Source organism: Lithobates pipiens, unplaced genomic scaffold (assembly GCF_037356315.1).
Source record: "Lithobates pipiens isolate NorthernLeopardFrog02 unplaced genomic scaffold, aLitPip1_a1.2 Scaffold_30, whole genome shotgun sequence".
Classification (NCBI taxonomy): domain Eukaryota; kingdom Metazoa; phylum Chordata; class Amphibia; order Anura; family Ranidae; genus Lithobates; species Lithobates pipiens.
Genome location: NW_027507791.1, coordinates 63,711,431 through 63,728,567, shown reverse-complemented (window position 1 = coordinate 63,728,567; position 17,137 = coordinate 63,711,431). Strand labels below are relative to the sequence as shown.

The 17,137-nt window shown below is 40.1% G+C and overlaps 2 protein-coding genes across 2 annotated transcripts in view; both read right to left on the bottom strand.

The window, feature by feature from the left end:
- The window catches only part of WDR89 (WD repeat domain 89), a 111,828-nt gene that overhangs the window by 64,728 nt on the left and 29,963 nt on the right, over window positions 1-17,137 (bottom strand). The window lies entirely within an intron of this gene.
- SGPP1 (sphingosine-1-phosphate phosphatase 1) overlaps window positions 9,267-17,137 on the bottom strand; it is a 38,469-nt gene continuing 30,598 nt past the window's right edge. Inside the window, exon 3 of the mRNA XM_077464355.1 lies at window positions 9,267-16,419. Coding sequence (XP_077320481.1) covers window positions 15,868-16,419 — 552 coding nt within the window. The 3' untranslated portion in view covers window positions 9,267-15,867. The remainder of the gene's footprint in view (window positions 16,420-17,137) is intronic.

Sequence of the window (17,137 nt, the reverse complement as noted above, 5' to 3'; positions counted from 1 at the left end):
AACAATTACTAATATTATATTTGTGAGCATGTCCTAGTAATCTGTTCACGTATTGCAATTGTACCGAGGTTCTGGCAAGGAGAGTCTAAAAGAAGTTAAACCCTAGATAACCAAAAGGGTGCAAATCTAAGCCTTAATTTGCAATTATACTTATATATAGATTATATTACACTCTGTCACTATGAGGATTTATGCATGCTTATTTTAAGAGACTGGAAAAAACACATGCCCCTATTGCTGGGGACAACAAGTTAAAGGATAAGTTCACCATTTATAACTTGTTGCACCCGTATTTAGTGTGCAACATGTTCTCCCATCCCGAGCCCTCTGACAGCGGGCAGGGGTTCTCCCCCGCAGCCGATGTTGCATGTAAAATCAGCAGGGGGCAAATTCACAGTCGCATCATTCATTCAACTGCAAGGCCACTGATCAGAGGCAAACTACAAGTCCACTGAAAAAAAAAAAAAAAAAAAAAAAAAAAAAAAGCAACATTTTTAATTTACCTGCATACATACGTGCATTTTTTTTTTTTTTTTTTTTTTTTTACTTAAAGGTGAACTTAGCCTTTACAATGGAATGCATAGTGGGTTGGAACATATTTTCTCTATTATGGCCAGTATAATTTTTTTTGTAATGTCAAGTAAGTGCTATAGTTTATGTAAGAGAAGATTAACATGAAGTAAAATGTTTTAGTTTCCCCTTTATTTCCAGGTTGAAATAGAAATGTGAGAGTTAAAATAAAGTAGAATGTTTAGTAGAGGTGACTATGGGTAATCATTTGTGTGCATTTGAATGTAAAAAAATTATTGTGACATGGTAATAAGAATAGGATTTTTTTTTTTCTCTCCAGATTTAATTATGGCTGTGGGATTCTGTATCAATGGCAGTAGAAAAATGCAATCATAAATACAAAAAAAAAAAAAAAACATAAAACCACACATGCGCAGTACCTAGCAGCCATTTGGAAAGATCAGCATCCTATTATTTTTGACTATAAATCATCCCTGACAGTAGTGGTAGTATTAAAATGACCTACACATGCGCTGTGGAGAGCCTCCACCTTAGGAGTGACAGCCGAATGTCAAACACTACGGTACTAACTGCAATTAAATTTCAGTCTTCCAAAATATGACTGCAGCAATTTCCAATGATGCATTAGGACTAACAAAGAATGGTGTAGAAAACAGGTGCATGCACTGTCACTGCACCAACATTCACACTATTGCTAGCATTAAAGTGGCAATAAAGTCTAAAAAAAAAAAAAAAACCTTAACTCTGCAAGTGAAGAGCATAATTTGGCAGTATGTTTTTACACAAAGACTTGCCTTAAAACAAAGCCCTACAGTTGCATGCTGTCACCACTGACTGGGCTTCCCTCTTCACCTGAGCCATTTGAATGGCCGAGCCGCAATGTGGTCACTCCTGGGCACGGGAGGAACAATCGGGCCAAAGCGCTCTGAAGAGACGGCATACTCGGGAGGGCTGCAGAAACAGTGAAGATCTCCTAAATGGTGGACATTTAGGAGATATGCCTTGCAGCTACAGGTAAGCATTACTATAAGCTTACCTGTAGGTACAAGTATCCACACAGTGTTTACTACCGCTTTAAATTTTGCATAGTAATAGTGTTTTTTTTAGACATTGGATATAACAATCTCCTTTTCATATATTCAGGCCATTTCAGTTTTGCATTGTGCTGAAAGAAGCCCATTGTGTACAGACCTCAATGGGGTTGATGTACTAAAGCTGGAGAGTGTCAAATCTGGTGAATTTGACAGGTGGTGCAATTTGTCAATGTGATCTCCAACTGTTTAACTCTTGAAAGCCCTTCGCATCACAACCTCATACATTACATTACAGTTGCGTTTGGCCCCAAAACCCGAACCATATTTTAGATTTGTCCATGGTAGAAAAAGCAAAGCATGTGTACCCACCTTCAGTCACCACAACAGGTCAAGGTAAGTGGTCAGGGAAGGTTGTAAAACCACGACACATTGTTTTATTTTTAGCTCCCCCAACCACAAATGTAAACATGGCCTTAAGAAAGCAATTAGTAGCCATCCAAATAAAATGTTACGCCATTTGGCCCCGCTCACACTTGTGCGATGCCGGAACACTGAATCCACTGCGGGTTCCCACATCTTCCCCGATTCACAAGGCAGTTTACACTGCCATATGCGACCTGCTGGGAGTGTCAATACAATGTTAATGACACCCCCATTTCAGCTTACATGTCGCACTGCGACCTGACAGTTCAGATATGATTAGGATCGCATGGGTGTGAACACCAACGTAATCCAATTGTGGTGCAGACCAAAAAAAAGGGTCCTGTGGGAGTTTGGTCTGAATGTGATGCAAATTCAGCCATATTATCTGTATGGCTGAAATCGCATCGCACAGACATCGCATGTGATTTGCACTGGGGTGAACCGAGCCTCAGTCACAAATACACCTGGTCATGATGTAGTTGATAGATAGATATATCCATCTATCTCTCTATTCTATGAGCGAGAGAGAAATGTATCTCTCTATCTAATATTAAATTATATATACATACATATACATATATATATATATATATATATATATATATACATACATACACATATATATATATATATATATATATATATATATATATATATATATATATATATATATATATTCTCTGATAAAGGAAATAATGACCTACAATGCATTTCTGGTATAAGATGGCCGTGCAGAACATTTTAGCTACAGGATTTTTTTTTTTCCCCCACAATATTAAATTCGATGAAATCTAGGATGCCATGTAAAATGTGACAGAGCAGCCTTCTGAAAACGTAAAGATAAGTTCATTTAGTTTGCCAAGAGTATGGCAGGACATAGACGGTTCATTTTCTTTCCATTGAACCAGTCGGTTGAAAGAAAATGAATCCCCATTCTCACATTAAAGATGAAAAGCTGGTTTACTGAAAACGTTTCAAGAAAATTGCCTTCTGTACAACCAGCCTGGCCCATAGATTGAATTGCCAGGAACTAGCTGAATTTAAAACCATCTATGACCAGCTTAAGGCTGGATTCACATCTATGCATTTTTAGTGCTTTGTGCATTTTGTAGATTTGCACTACAGAACGTGTTCCATAGGAAACCATGTTACATGGACTGTAGTGCAAATCTGCAACAAGCGCTAAAAATGCATAGGTGTGAATCCAGCCTAAAGGAGAGGTTCACCTTTCTGAACATGATACACCAGTATTTAGGGTGTAACATGTTTAGCATCTACCACCTCATCCCCCGGATCCCCCCTTCCATGTGACAGTGGGTGGGGTACCTTCTTTCTGCACCTACTCACAGTTTGAAAACCACACAGCCACGTGGTGTTCTGCCCACATGGCTGCGTCAGAGTTCTGAGAAAAGCCCACCCAGAAGAGTGAAGGATGTTTTTTGCAAAGGGGAACAACTTATTAAAGCAGTTCTCCACCCTGGGGAAAAATAAACAAGTCAGCAGCTACAAATCCTGCAGCTGCTGACTTAATAAAAGGCCACTTACCTGTACTGGGATCCAGTGCTGTCCTCACCTGGGACAGCATCCTAACTGTGGGCAGTGGGCTGAGCTGCTTTCGGCTTCACAGCCTGGTGCCCACTGAGATTTGTGAAAGGGTCCCGCAGTCTTCTGGGATCTGCGATGTGTCCTAAAAGAGTCGGGGGAGGGGAGAAAGGAGACATTGTGCTTGGATTGGCTAGGCGAGCCAAGCGGAAATGGGGAGCAGGTACCCCCCCACCCCCCTTTTGAATGAAGTTCTGCTTTAAAGCCCAAAGTCTTGATGTGATGGTCATGTGTTCTCAAAACATTGGCCTACACAGAATTGGACATCCATCAAGTGGGGGGGGGGGGTGGAATTTGGTGCTAGTAGTTCTAGCACAGCGAACAGAATCTACCTGGTTATGGGCAAAAATGTGGCTAACAAAAGTGTTATTAAACCCAAAAATAAAAATGTAATAAGTTGCAGCATACCAATTCTTAAAAGTGGTAGTTGCATTCATTTTCTAAAGATAAACTTAGGAGCCTTGTCCACAGCAAGTAAATGTTATATTTACCTGATCTGTGCAGTGGCCCTAATCCTTCTCTTCTCAAGTACCCCGTTGGCACTCTGGGCCCCTTTCCTCCCCTGCCATGTGCCCCCATAGCAAGCAGCTTGGCACAAAGCATGGCCCCTGCCTAACTGGCTCCGATTGAGAGCAGTGGGAGCCAATTATAAAAGAGAGAGACAGAGGAGAGCCTCGGGTCTCGTGCACATCACTGGATCGATATTGGGCTCAGGCATTAGGGGGCGGAGGGGGGGGGGGGGGGCTGCAAACAGATTTTTTTTTTACCTAATGCATAGAATGCATGGAGGTAAAAAACCTTCAGCTTTTACAAACACTTTAATGAAACGTCATTTCAATAAAGTTGAACCACTTTCAGCCCACCTTGTACTGCTGACAGGCGACGGGTGTAGGCAAATCAGTGTACCTGTACATCACTAACGGGTTTAGGGCACTCATGATTGTACATAGAGCTTATCAGCAAGTCCCAGCCAACGATTCACGGCCAGGACCTGCTAATCGACTGTGTACAATCAAAACAAAGTTCTGTACAGAGAGAACAGTCGCCATTTCTCATTCCTGCAAAGCAGGGATGAGAAACTTAGATATCTATTAATAAAAGCAGCACACTGTACACACAATACAGTTAGGCACACATTTAACCCCTTGATTGCTCTAGATGTTAACCCCTTCCCAGCTAATTTACAGTGACCGTGTATAGTATTAATGTCACTGGTGTTGTCAGCCAGTTCCCTCAGCCTCAGTTAGTGTCTGATTGTCCGTCGCACTATCCTGTTATAAGTCACTGAGTTCCAGTACATATTTGTAGATGCTATAAAACTTTCATGCAAACCAATATAAAAAAATAAATATATCAATAAGTGTACATCATAGATATGACACAGAATACATTTTGGCCAAAATGTATTTAGAAATTTGATTAAAATTTTTATTTATTGGATAGGTTTTATAGCAAAAAAGTTTTTTTTTCATTTTTAAATCGCAGAAAAAAAATAAAAATAAACAAAAACACACAACCCAGTGGTGATCAAGTACCACAAAAAAATAAAAAAAAATAAAAGTAAAATTTTGTGTGAAAAAAATATTATATACATTTTGTTTGGGTACAGCGTTGCATGACCACGCAATTACCAGTTAATGTAGCACAGTGCTGAATAGCAAAATGTGGCCTGGTCATGAAGGTAAAATCTTCCAGAGCTGAAGTGGTTAACAAAAAGTGAACAGTGCAAATTAACCATGATCGGTACATCAGCACTACAGCATCTCATTGCAGAGCACACCAGCCGCTGTAATATGCAGTGGTTGGTGTGGACAAGTCCTTAAGAATAGGTAAGCTGCAATAATACATTTTTTTGTATTTAATATCCTTCAATTTTTTTCTTTAAGTTTTTCCCCTCTTGTGTGTAACACCTGCATTTAAAAATTACCAAAAGAGTTCTCTTCCCAAACACTAGTCAGGCAATTTTGACAGCCAGTCCAGATAACTTTACAAGCAGGGGGTCAGGGCCAGAGTGCATTATGCAATTTTACCATACCTAATCAGATTACATGTTCAGTTGATTTTCTTCTGAAAAGTTAGCATAACCTCTACAGGGAACAAACATACGTTTTTCTGTTTCCAAATGGTACCTAAATGTTCTTTTAAGCTGGGTACGCGGGTCGTTTTTTTTTCCCCCATTCAACTAGTGGACTGACTAAAATAAAATAAAAAATAAATAAAAAACAGATCCCTGCACACAAGCAAGGTGGATGCAGTCATACTCGCTGTTTCACACAAGGACATTTCTGACAGCAGGGACTCTACTGTCAGAAAATACTCATCAATGCTGCAAGCAACTGACTGGAGGAGGCTTCCCAGTGGATCTGTTCTAGGGAAGCCAATTGAAAATCTGTTTTGATTGAATTGGAAGGGTTATGTACAGATCAAAATTCTGCACCGGACACATTTTTCACCATGAGAGCCCATTTCAGGTCTTAAGTTTTATTGCCAATTTCCTGTTGGAAGATTTGTCAGCACTTTGTCTTGAAAACACTTTCCTATTCCTGTTCTCCCTCTCTGAAGTGCATTCTATATTCATATGGATAATATGAGGGAGCTATTGACATTGCCACACATAGTAGCCATTAAAGTAAACAAAAAGAAAAAAGGACTACATTTGCTGAAATGAGATGTAGATCAAAGTATAACAAAGTACAAAGATTAACTTTCTTAAACCTCATTTTCTAAGAACGGTTTATTCTTTAATCTCAAATTATTTTAGCAGTTTGAAGTTCAAAGTGGAGTCTGGCATCTGGCCTATAATCTTCTGACACAATTTAAGGTGATGAGCTTTATAGCAACCCTGTTGATAAACTGATGTAACTGTACCTCAGGCAATCTATCGCTAGTAAAGAATGGTGTAAAATCTCACCTCTTCTGCCACCAAAAAACAGTTAATGGAAAACGGTCCTCTGAAGACCACCGTAATGGCACTTCCAGGAGTGTCAACCTCCAAAGTCCTCCCACAGCTCTCACTGGTCCCCCTCATCCTGACCTCAATGTGAATAGAAGATAATTACTAAATGCCAGCAGGAAGAACCAGACAGAGCCGAAGAGGACCAAGGAGACTGGCGCCTGGAGAGGTGTTAAAGCGGGATTCCGCTGCAGTTTATTTTTTTATTTTTACCTGTGTCACTGGTGGGCGGTTCCTACGTTGTCTTTGCAGTCACGATCGGCGTCTTTTTAACCCCTGGCGTGACGATTTCATTGCCAAGGAAAACTTTTAAAAAAGCAGTCCGGCGGTTTCCATTTTCACTGTGGGCGTTTGAAGCCCACAGGCATTTACTTCCTGGATGCGATGACGCTGAGCTCCCAGCATCCACCGCTCCATCTCGCACATGCTCATTGAGTGTCCTCTTTGTTTTCCTTCCTCTTGCCTCGTGTGCTATAGTGGTAATGGCAGATAGAGCTGCCTGCCCACTTTCAAAATGGCAATTTCGGACACACCCTCGTCACGTGACCGGTGTCTTCCTTTCAGAAATCTCACGAGATTTCGGCATGACTGTGTCCCCCACGGATTCCTGGGAAATAGCTAAAAAAGTTCCCAGGGACCATTGCGAAGCCGATAAACACGCCTACTCCCACGGGAGGAGAGCCCGGAAGTCGGCATAAACATTAAAAACAAAAAGGTAAATACTGCATATTATTTTATTTCAATGGTCATAACTGCATCTATGTTCCAAAGCCATTTGAATAAGATGAACTTGCAATTTTCTGTACAAAACCGCTTTAACCATTTTCTTAGCAGGCATACCATTGATTTTGAATTTTAAAAGATGTCAGAGGCACTGGAGTCAGATGGGGATTTGTTCTTTAAACAGAATGACAAATTGCAAATTTGAACCAATTAGCGATACAATAAAAAACAGAAAAAGGGTTTAATTCATGCTGGGGGGTGCCAATTACACTTTTTTTTTTCAGCCAGACGTGACCGGATGCTCCATTCTCCTCTATGGGCAGTCTAATGTAAACTGACTGGTGTCCATTTACACCCAGCTACCACTGAGTATGTTTCGATAAACCCCGCCCCCTTCCAAAAAAAAAAAAAAGAAAGGGGATTTACTCCCCTCTCTCTGGCCATATTGCAGGATAGTCGGGTGTAAACGGACAGCCAGTCTGTTTACATTTGGCTGCCCATAGAGCAGAGCAGGCTGTGTGTGTCCGTCTTGCATAACTGGAAAAGGACTGCTCACTGACTGATAAGCAGATGGATCCCCTGTTGAGAAAAACCAGATCCAGCCCGAGTGAAAGGGGCCTGAAAGCTTTTGATAATAGTAATCATTTGCACACTCTACTTATTGAGCTTTTAGACCCAATGTGAATCGTTTATGAATACCACAACACTCGAAGTAAAGAAGCCTGGGCAGATCTCAATTTTTTTTTTATCAGTTCTTTGATCAAAATAAAGAATTATATAATCTGGCACTTAGAACAGAATGTGGAGACAAGTATAAAGAAAGCTAAAAAGAACACAGTCGGCTGGTTTAAAAGTCATCTCCATTACAAATCTCCCAATAGCCTGGTTATCAAGTAGATCCAATGGCTTCAGTAGGTCGAGTTGCTAAACCAAAAAACAAGTATGGGCAGTCCACAACCCAAGAGGCGGGAGCTTCCTCAACTAGGGCAAAGCACACTCTTCTGGGCATTTTTGAAACATTTACTAGAGGGCCAACAACTCCTCAAAGGTGGTCTCCAGACATGGCTCAAATGTACCGCCCTCCTCGTAAGGTAATTACCAAGCTTGCAAAACTGTTACAGGGACAGCAGCTGGGAGAAAGGATCAGCAAGGTCATCTCCATCTGAACAACTTCCAAGAGCCCTTCTACACAAACACACTGTGCAGACAGGCTCTTGGGAGCCAAGGAAGCAGGACTGTTTTGGTAGGGAAAATTAAAGCATTAAAAAAAAGGGACAGAGGGAGAGCAGAAATGCCTAGAATCTTACTGGATTTTTGGCAGGATCACTGGGTATTTCTGTACCTGAAATGTTTTTTGCAAACAAAACATTGGGGAATATGTATGTATTGCAGAGGTTTTTTGGGGTCTACACATACACTAATATTGGTGTCAGTGTACTCATAGTAGGTAAAAGTAAAAGATGATAAATACAATGTCCACAACTGTGGCATAGGTGGGACTTTTAAAATTTGAGACATGAACTGTGGTAAAGACCCGTTATCGTTCAAAACCATGCCACAAAAAATAATTTATGTAGGATAAAAACTGAAGTGGTTTTCTAGAACAGTGCTTCTCAACTCCAGTCTTCAAGGTGCCCCAACAGGTCATGTTTTCACCCCTTCCATTATTTTGCACAGGTGATTTGATCAGTTTCACTGTCTTAGTAACTTACCACAGCCGTTTCATTTGAGGGAAATCCTAAAAACATAACCTGTTGGGGCACCTTGAGGACTGGAGTTGGATATTTTAGGTTGGACCCTTGCTAGAAGTAACAAACAAACCCCACCACTCCTAAATTTGATCATCATTACCGCCATGGTATCACAAACAGTGAAAAAAAAACAAAATAAAAAACTTTTAAGTACATGGAAAAAACAGCTGGTGGCCTATTATTGTGCAACGATTGCACAAACACAAAAAAAAAAAAAATAAAATAAAAAAAGCACTCTCTTAGTCTCCATTATAATCACCAGCAGTTGCTTTAATGCCCTGCGCCCTGGTAAGATTTTTCTTTACACTATGATCTCACAAGCCATATATGTATATTTTTCTGCCCAAATAATGGCAGCTCAGTGCATTTAATATAATCGTACATAAACATATATTATACAATAAAAGCATTTTGTATTCTAAAAAGTTTTTCCATGATGACATAGGGTAAAACATCCAAACAAATATACACGTGAGATAGAACAAAATCTGTAATTAGCATACTATTAAACACTCTGTATATAGAGATTTCATATAGAAGAATAAATAAGTTCTTATTTGGGAAGGACACCTTAAATGAAAATATTGCTAACTGCTTGGCAGCTGAGTGAAAATGCACAATGGTAAAAATGCTCATTAGAAAAGCATGAGAAAAGTTTTGTTTACATTCTCTGTACATACAAGTCATAGGTACATTCTCATGAAAAATGTAGTTCTATACACATTCATTGAAACTTCCAGGTGCTGCAAAACATAGTAAAAACCTTTATTACAAGGGAACTGAAAAACAAAGGCCTCGTCCACACAGGTGGTCATGTGACTGCTCCTGGATGTAAACAATTTGCGTCTGAGGACAGCGTCTCTTACCAAATCTAATTGGCCCGTGTACACGCCCTCACAGCGCTGCCGAGTTCAGAGGGGGTGTTTAGCTCCCTCACAATCCAGCCACCTATCTGGCCTCATTTGCATATCTGAAAGACATCTTTTGAAAGTCTGCATTTCACCTCTTCATATATTAACAGAGTAACCCTTTCCATTCAATATTCATCTAATAGAGGTGCAATTTTAGATTAAAAATAACCCAAATGCAGAAGAGATCTTGTATCACACTCAAAGAATGGACTCCCAAGAAGAGTCCTAGTACACAGTTATTACACAGAGGTGGTAAAAGCAGATGTGAAATTTCCATTTATAAGCAAAAGGGCAAACCAACATCTAACTGGCTGAAATAAGCCACCGGACACTGTAAGTTTTGTCTTATCAGCTCTATAAGTGCTGCGCAAGTCAAACAAACCAGAAAAGATGTCGCAATCAAAGTAAAGAGACCATGTTAGTATAGCTATGCTAACATTTAAATGCACCAGAGATAAAACATCCCACGCACACAACAAAAAAGTCATGGCTGAAAAATAAATCTTCATTTTTTTGTTAATCTGTTGCATTACAAATAGTTAAATCTGAGGATCTGTATGCCACCTCCTGGATTGCTGCCTGTTACTTTCATTTGTCACTTTTATTTCGTACCGATATTATAGTTTTGGTTATACTTCCAGCTCTCCTACACAGTACCCATCCTGTTTCCCTGCCCTTCCTCCCCTCCTGTCCAATCACAGAATGCTTTGTAAACAAAATTAAAACGAATAGACAGAGAAGAGCAGCAGTGGACAGAATGGTTTGTACGTAGGACAGGCACAAGCCTGACGCTGGAGTGCTGGAAGAATAACTATCTGTGCCAAATGAAAGCATATAAAGCAGGCAGCTATCCAGGAGGTAACATGCATCTCCTTAGATTTGGGCTCCTTTCACGCTAGCCGACTCCAAGCTTGCACGATTTTCAGTGAGGTGACTTTGATAAGACTTTTAAACTCTCTGGCATTGAAGTCGAGTCCAAGTCAGATCAAAGCAGTGCAGGGACCTTTTCTAAAGTCACAACGACGTCAGTAGTGTCAATAGGAACTGTTCTCAGAATATCATGGCTTTCACATGTCCTACGACTTTAGGTCTCACGATTCAGCTGGTAAGTCGCACAAGTGTGAAAGAAGCCTTAAACACTTTTTCTTTCTTCTAAGAGTTCCTCTAATGTAAATACTAAACCGTATACCATACACATGTACACAGTTATGGGCAGCCGTTCTGCAAGCCATACCAAATCTGATAAAAATGCAGTCCATTAGCAACTGGCAACAATCTCGAATGAGTTTTTCCGTGAAGAGTACCAGTGTCTGATATCACATAGTGGTTGTGCATCAGCATAATAGTAGCTGTGTACAGAATAACAAGCACTTTTAAAAAGAAAAATGTTTATGGCTGAGCATAAGGCGACACAGCTGATCTCTTTGCGTCTCATTAGCAGCACACAAATTCCATCGTGTTACAAAAGAGGTGACTAACAAGCAGGTAAATCTCTCAGGGACTCATTTACTAAAACTGGAGTGGGCAAAATCCGATGCAGCTGTGCATAGAAAGCAATCAGCTTCCATGTTTTCTTGTTAAAACTTAAAGCGTTTGTTACCCTAACACTTTATATTCCTGATATGTGCCTTTTGCTTCTCCATGCCTAAAAGAGGGCAGTAATAAGAAGCTTGCTCTTGTTTGCAGTGCACTGCCAACAGTAGATGGGCCTACGCTTGCCCAGCCTAAAGTTATTGGCCATCTTGCTCAATTCTGGTAACTCAAGACTAACTTTGTACACATGAGACATTTGGCAAGCCTGCTGCACTCATGGACCATATAAGGAAATGTGGAAAACAATTACATAACAAATGTTGCATGCTATAGAGCGTAAAGCGGACCTTCAGTCACTTTTTTTTTCCATCTTTCCATCTATTAAATCTTCAGCTCGTTTTAATTTTGGATAGTAAAACTTTTTTTTCTATCAGTAAATACCTTATACAGCCCACTTCATGTTTCTTGTCTGGGAAAAAAGCCTAGGCTTACGACATCATCCACAGCTCTCACTCTCCTGAAAGTTTGCCAGGAAGGGGGGGGGGGGGGTGAGTCATAAGAGGGCCTAATGAGAGCTGCAGGGCTGCAGAGCCAGAGGTGTACCTCTGTTGCCACTGTGTAAACCCAGGATGTGAACAGGCAGCAGCTTCACCTGGCCACAGTTAAAATTATTGCAACCAGATTTCTGCAGCATAGTTGGCAGTACAGAATCACATTATATACACCTTCATTTCTAGGGATTTCCTCTCACTTCCTGATTGGCTATGGGACTGGAAGTAAAACTTCCACAATATGGGACACTGATGGAAAAAAAAAAAAAATCTGACATTATAACCATCAACATTGGATTGACAATGACAATCTTTTTCAAGTTGGCAGAACTAGAGGAAAACGTTTCATTTTGGATAGAGTCGGTATAGAATATTGCTGGCAAATTCACTTTTCTATAGGAAAAAAGAGAAAATTCAGCACTCATGTAGTACATGCTACTGCTATGGTGCAGTTATTTGACTGAGGGAGAACAGATCTAGCCTAATTTTAAGATATGTAACTAGATTTAAGCTGGGCATAGACAATTAAAATTCGGCCAGCAGGGACCATCCAAATATTGATCTGTGCTTGGACCTCCCTATTTGACAGAAGTCGATCGTTAGATCAACTTCTGTCAAACAGCACTGGAAAACTTTGGTCAAACAGCAGCTGCAGGCACTGATCAGTGTACTCTGACAGCAGCAGAAGCCACTATCACAATACAATGTCCCAATGATTGCGTGGGTCGAAAAATCTGTTTTTCGCTGAGCCCGTCAGCTGAATGAAAAAAATAAATAAAAAAAAATAAAAAAAAATAATGCCCAGCCTATGTCATTGCGGACAGCAAGGAAGCGCCAAGGTGAATTTTCATGGAAGTCTTAAAGAGTAGAAGAAAGCAAGCTGCATTCTCATCAGCTAACTGAGCTCACAGAACGGTTACCTCACCTGTATGAAAGTGACAGGTGCACTTCCAAAAACTGTTAAATGGTCTCTTTATTATGGAGTCCACTTGTGTACCATAATTATGCTGCCCCCCCCCCCCCCCCCCCCACCCCATAACATTAGAACCTAGCTTAAACAAGTATTACGTAATGTACCACGCTCTTCCATGTGCATTGTATTGACAATGAGATTTTTTTTTTTTTTTTAGTACCGCTACATTGTAATCATGTAAACTAAAAAAGCAACAACTATAAGGCAGAAAATTACATTTCACATAGTAATTTAAAGTGCATCTGCTGCTATGGACACATTTTACCTATTAAGCAGTAAAAGAGCTTAAATTTTTTTTTACCAATTTCTCAGGCTGCTTGTACTGTGACATTATTCATCCTCAAAAGATCACAACTAAGACTTTAAAGTCGGTTTCTAGAAGCTTACAAGCACCTGGCCTTTGTTTACATTAGAAGGCAAGATTTTGTTACTATAGAAAATAAAAAGGGGGTAGAAACTGGTTTTACCTCCTCGGTTATAAACTTTGAGGATTAATTTCTTTGCATGCCTACAGCTACAGAGGTGAGTGAAGGTTTTAAATTGCTTTCACTGCTTGTTTATAATATGTAAGATACTTTAATGTACACAGTATGGGCACAGAAAGGCAGGCATAGTGAAAGAGATAGAGATTGTTTGTGTGTGTGTGTGTGTGTGTATGTATATATATTTAACTTTTTGATTAATTTTTTTTACACACACCCATGGGTGCCATTGCCTGCTTTCCCACCATTGTGCTAGTTTTTATGGTCTAGCACTGATACAGGCGTACCTTTAAAGGCTCAAACTGCCCATAAACATACGAGGATGCTGGTTTTGCCAACTCATTCAGAGCTTCCTCAAGGCAAGCTGCCTGCAAGGCATTGCGCAGTACCCAAAATGCGTATGGTGTTCTTTGCTGCTCATTGAAGCTTAAAAGTACAGGACTAGAAGAAGGGAACGGGGAGAGAAACTATAGGCAGCAGAGCAAAAAAGAGGCAGATGCCAGCTAACAATTGCAATTAGAACATAGTTCCTAGCAGTTTATTTGACTTTTACCCCCCCCCCCCCTCCCTTATGTCTTATAAGTGCAACAGGATCAACTTTTCCTTCTTTATCTAAAATTGTTGCTTTTTATAACATCTCTTTTCCAGAAAAGTCTCCTCTGTGCCCAATCTGAGATCACATGCGCTTTTCTAAGAAGGCCTAGACTTGGAAAATAAGCCTCACTAACATCCTCGTGTCCAAGAGTGCCTTGCTGGCTGATGGGTTGGCAGCCCAAGTCAAGTAGAGACCTCCATAGTAAAGAGGACATAAAATCACAAATGGGGCACAGAGGAGGCTTTTCTATATACCAGCAGGCAAGTTGTTGTAACTGCTCTTAGGCAACATTTAGTTTAAGACAAAAAGGAAGAAAAAGTTCTCTGCACTAAGACCCTTTTCACACTGAAGCGGAGCTAAAACAGCGCAAGTCCTTTTTGCGGTGCTTTAGCGGCACTTTTGCGGTGCTAGCGGGGGGGGGGGGGGGATTTTTTAAGGTCATGCGACCTTAAAAAAAAAAAATGAAAATAAAAAGGTCAGTGTTTGCAGAAGCGCTGCCCATTCATTTCAATGGGCGGAGCACTCCAAAGCCGCCCCAAAGATGCTGCTTGTAGAACTGTTCCTAATGTCCTGCAATGCACCACACGAGTGCGAAAGCACTCATTGCACAGAATGGGAGGCAGTTTTCAGGCGCTTTTTCTAGCGCTAAAACACCTTAAACTATCACAATTCAAAATAATTTAGTTTAGGGCAGATGCTAGTGGGTTGAAAACAAAATGATGCTTCCAAGTCTCCATGATCCTTGCCACCATCAACAGGTCTTACACGGATTAGCAATGTCATCAAAATACACCTACAAGTACCTTCCATGATATAAAAGAAGAATGGAGACTACAGCAACCAAAGTTTAACAACTTGAAAAAGCCAAAGATATTCAAGGAACGGAAAACGGTAGATCCCTCAAAAATATTCCTTAAGGATACATGGATATTGACCATCATCCACAGTTGAAATATTAGTCACGAGTGGGCTTGCGCAATGAAAAAGAAAGGAAAATGTTTGGCATGCACTCCTTGGTCAAACATGGTACAACAGTATATCTAAAGCCAAAACTTTTTTTTCAATTTTTGGTGGAGTAGGGAATGCTCAACACAACTCAAGTTTTTTTTGTGTTCTATTGGGGAGATTACAATTCACTTACTGTCTCAGGACACAAAAGTGTTAATTACTCCTTTAACCAAAACGAGAAAAAAAAAAACTTTTGTAGTTTTAGATTCACGTTACATTTAGTGGTAAGCAATTTTAAAACACAATCATTAACACGCATACAATAAAACACGGTTAAAAGGATATCATCTCCCTCAAGATAAAAAAAAAAAAAAAAAAAAAAAAATCTCTTCTGCCTTTTTAAAACGACAATTAAAACTGCCAATTCCGTTGGCGTGCAAAAATATTTTTCTAGATCACACTTGGTTCTGGATGTTAATCTTTACATCACAGTATACATGGTGCTTGTGATTTTAGCAAAAAAAAAAAAAGGCACAATTATTAAGCAGTTTAATACAGTACCTGAATTGAAAAAAGTTTCAAAAGTTAAAAACTAAAAAATACAAGTATACAATAAGCCTCTTGTTAGCTGCAATTAGAATGAAAATGAATGGACCATTTGTCAGCTCCGTTTGGCCCGATTATATAGATACCTGCCCAGCGATGGTTCTGAGAACATGAGTAAGGATTATTAAAAAGCATTGGAGTTTCCCCTATAAAAAAGTCGTAAGGGGAGAAGCCGGTCATCTCAGAGCAACTTAACCCTTTTTTTTTTCAAGGATTCCATTGATGAGGTCTGTGCTAGAAGGAATCTACCATCATTGGAGTCCCAAACACATAAACGTGTAAGGGACAAAGAACATGACTGAAAATCCAACCACCCCATAAGTAAGGTATCTGTATGGGAGTTCAACCTGCATGCTTTGCCTTGCCTTTCGAATATCATCACAAGGAATGCCAAAGACTTTGCAAGCCAACGGGATGGTGACCATCTTCATGAATGCTCTGATTGGCAACAATATGACTAATCCAACAAAGACCCGTAACAAGGCCATTCCAAGCAGGTTCACAGTGATAGCTGGAATAGTAAAAGGCATTGAAGAAGGCAAAGGTTCTGGCATGAAGCCCAGCATGTAACGGACGTGGGAACCACAAGCGACTCCAGCTCCGCTGCCGAGAACCTGTGCTGTGTCTCCCCGGGAGGTGCTCCACGTGTCAAGTGTAAAGGAGAAGATGCCAAGGGCAAGGTGTAGGCTGATGATGATGAGGGGGGAATACTCATAAGTAAGGTTGAAATTGTCAATAAGGTCCAGAGCAGGTAGGAAGACTATTAAAATGATAATTGCATAAAGGACGCCAACTACAACATCCTGTGGAAATAAAAAAATTAATTAAAAAAAGTAAAAAAGAGTAAAACATTCTTAAACAAAATTTTAACTCCATGCAGATAAACAAACACCAACTCATCAAGCCAAGTATTAAACAACTGTCCCATTTATTTTTTTTTTTTTTAATGTAAGCAGTGTACCTGAACCTGCAGCACAAGGAACCAATCAGTTGGTGTCAATAGGAGGAGAAAAAAAAAGAAAAAAAGAAGGGGGACAGAAAAGTGTTTGCGACTTCTCTTATTGTCCAATCACGGGTGGAGGGCAACCACAAGACCTAAATATGTTACTAAAGGTTTAAGTTGAATCTGCTAATATTTTGAATTCCCTGGTTCATATCTCTCTCCCTCAACATGCTGATGATATTTTTAACCCTTTCCCAATACTCCCTTCCAACCCTTTAAGTGGACCAAAATACTGGGAGGCATAGGTGTCCATTCTGATCATGTGGTCACTGTGACAGACGGTCACATGATCAAAAGCTTCCAGTTGCAAGTATGCATCGGGAGCTTTCCGTAACATTAATTACAATGCTGAGAGCGTGTGATGCTAGCACTAGATTTCTTTACTTCTCTATGCAACCCAGGCAGATCATAGCTGGTGGGAGAGTCCGTATTATACCTTCCTAAAAAGGATAGACCATTCCTCGGAATACCCATAAGGGTCTGAATGAATGAATGAAATACTTGTATAGCTAACAATG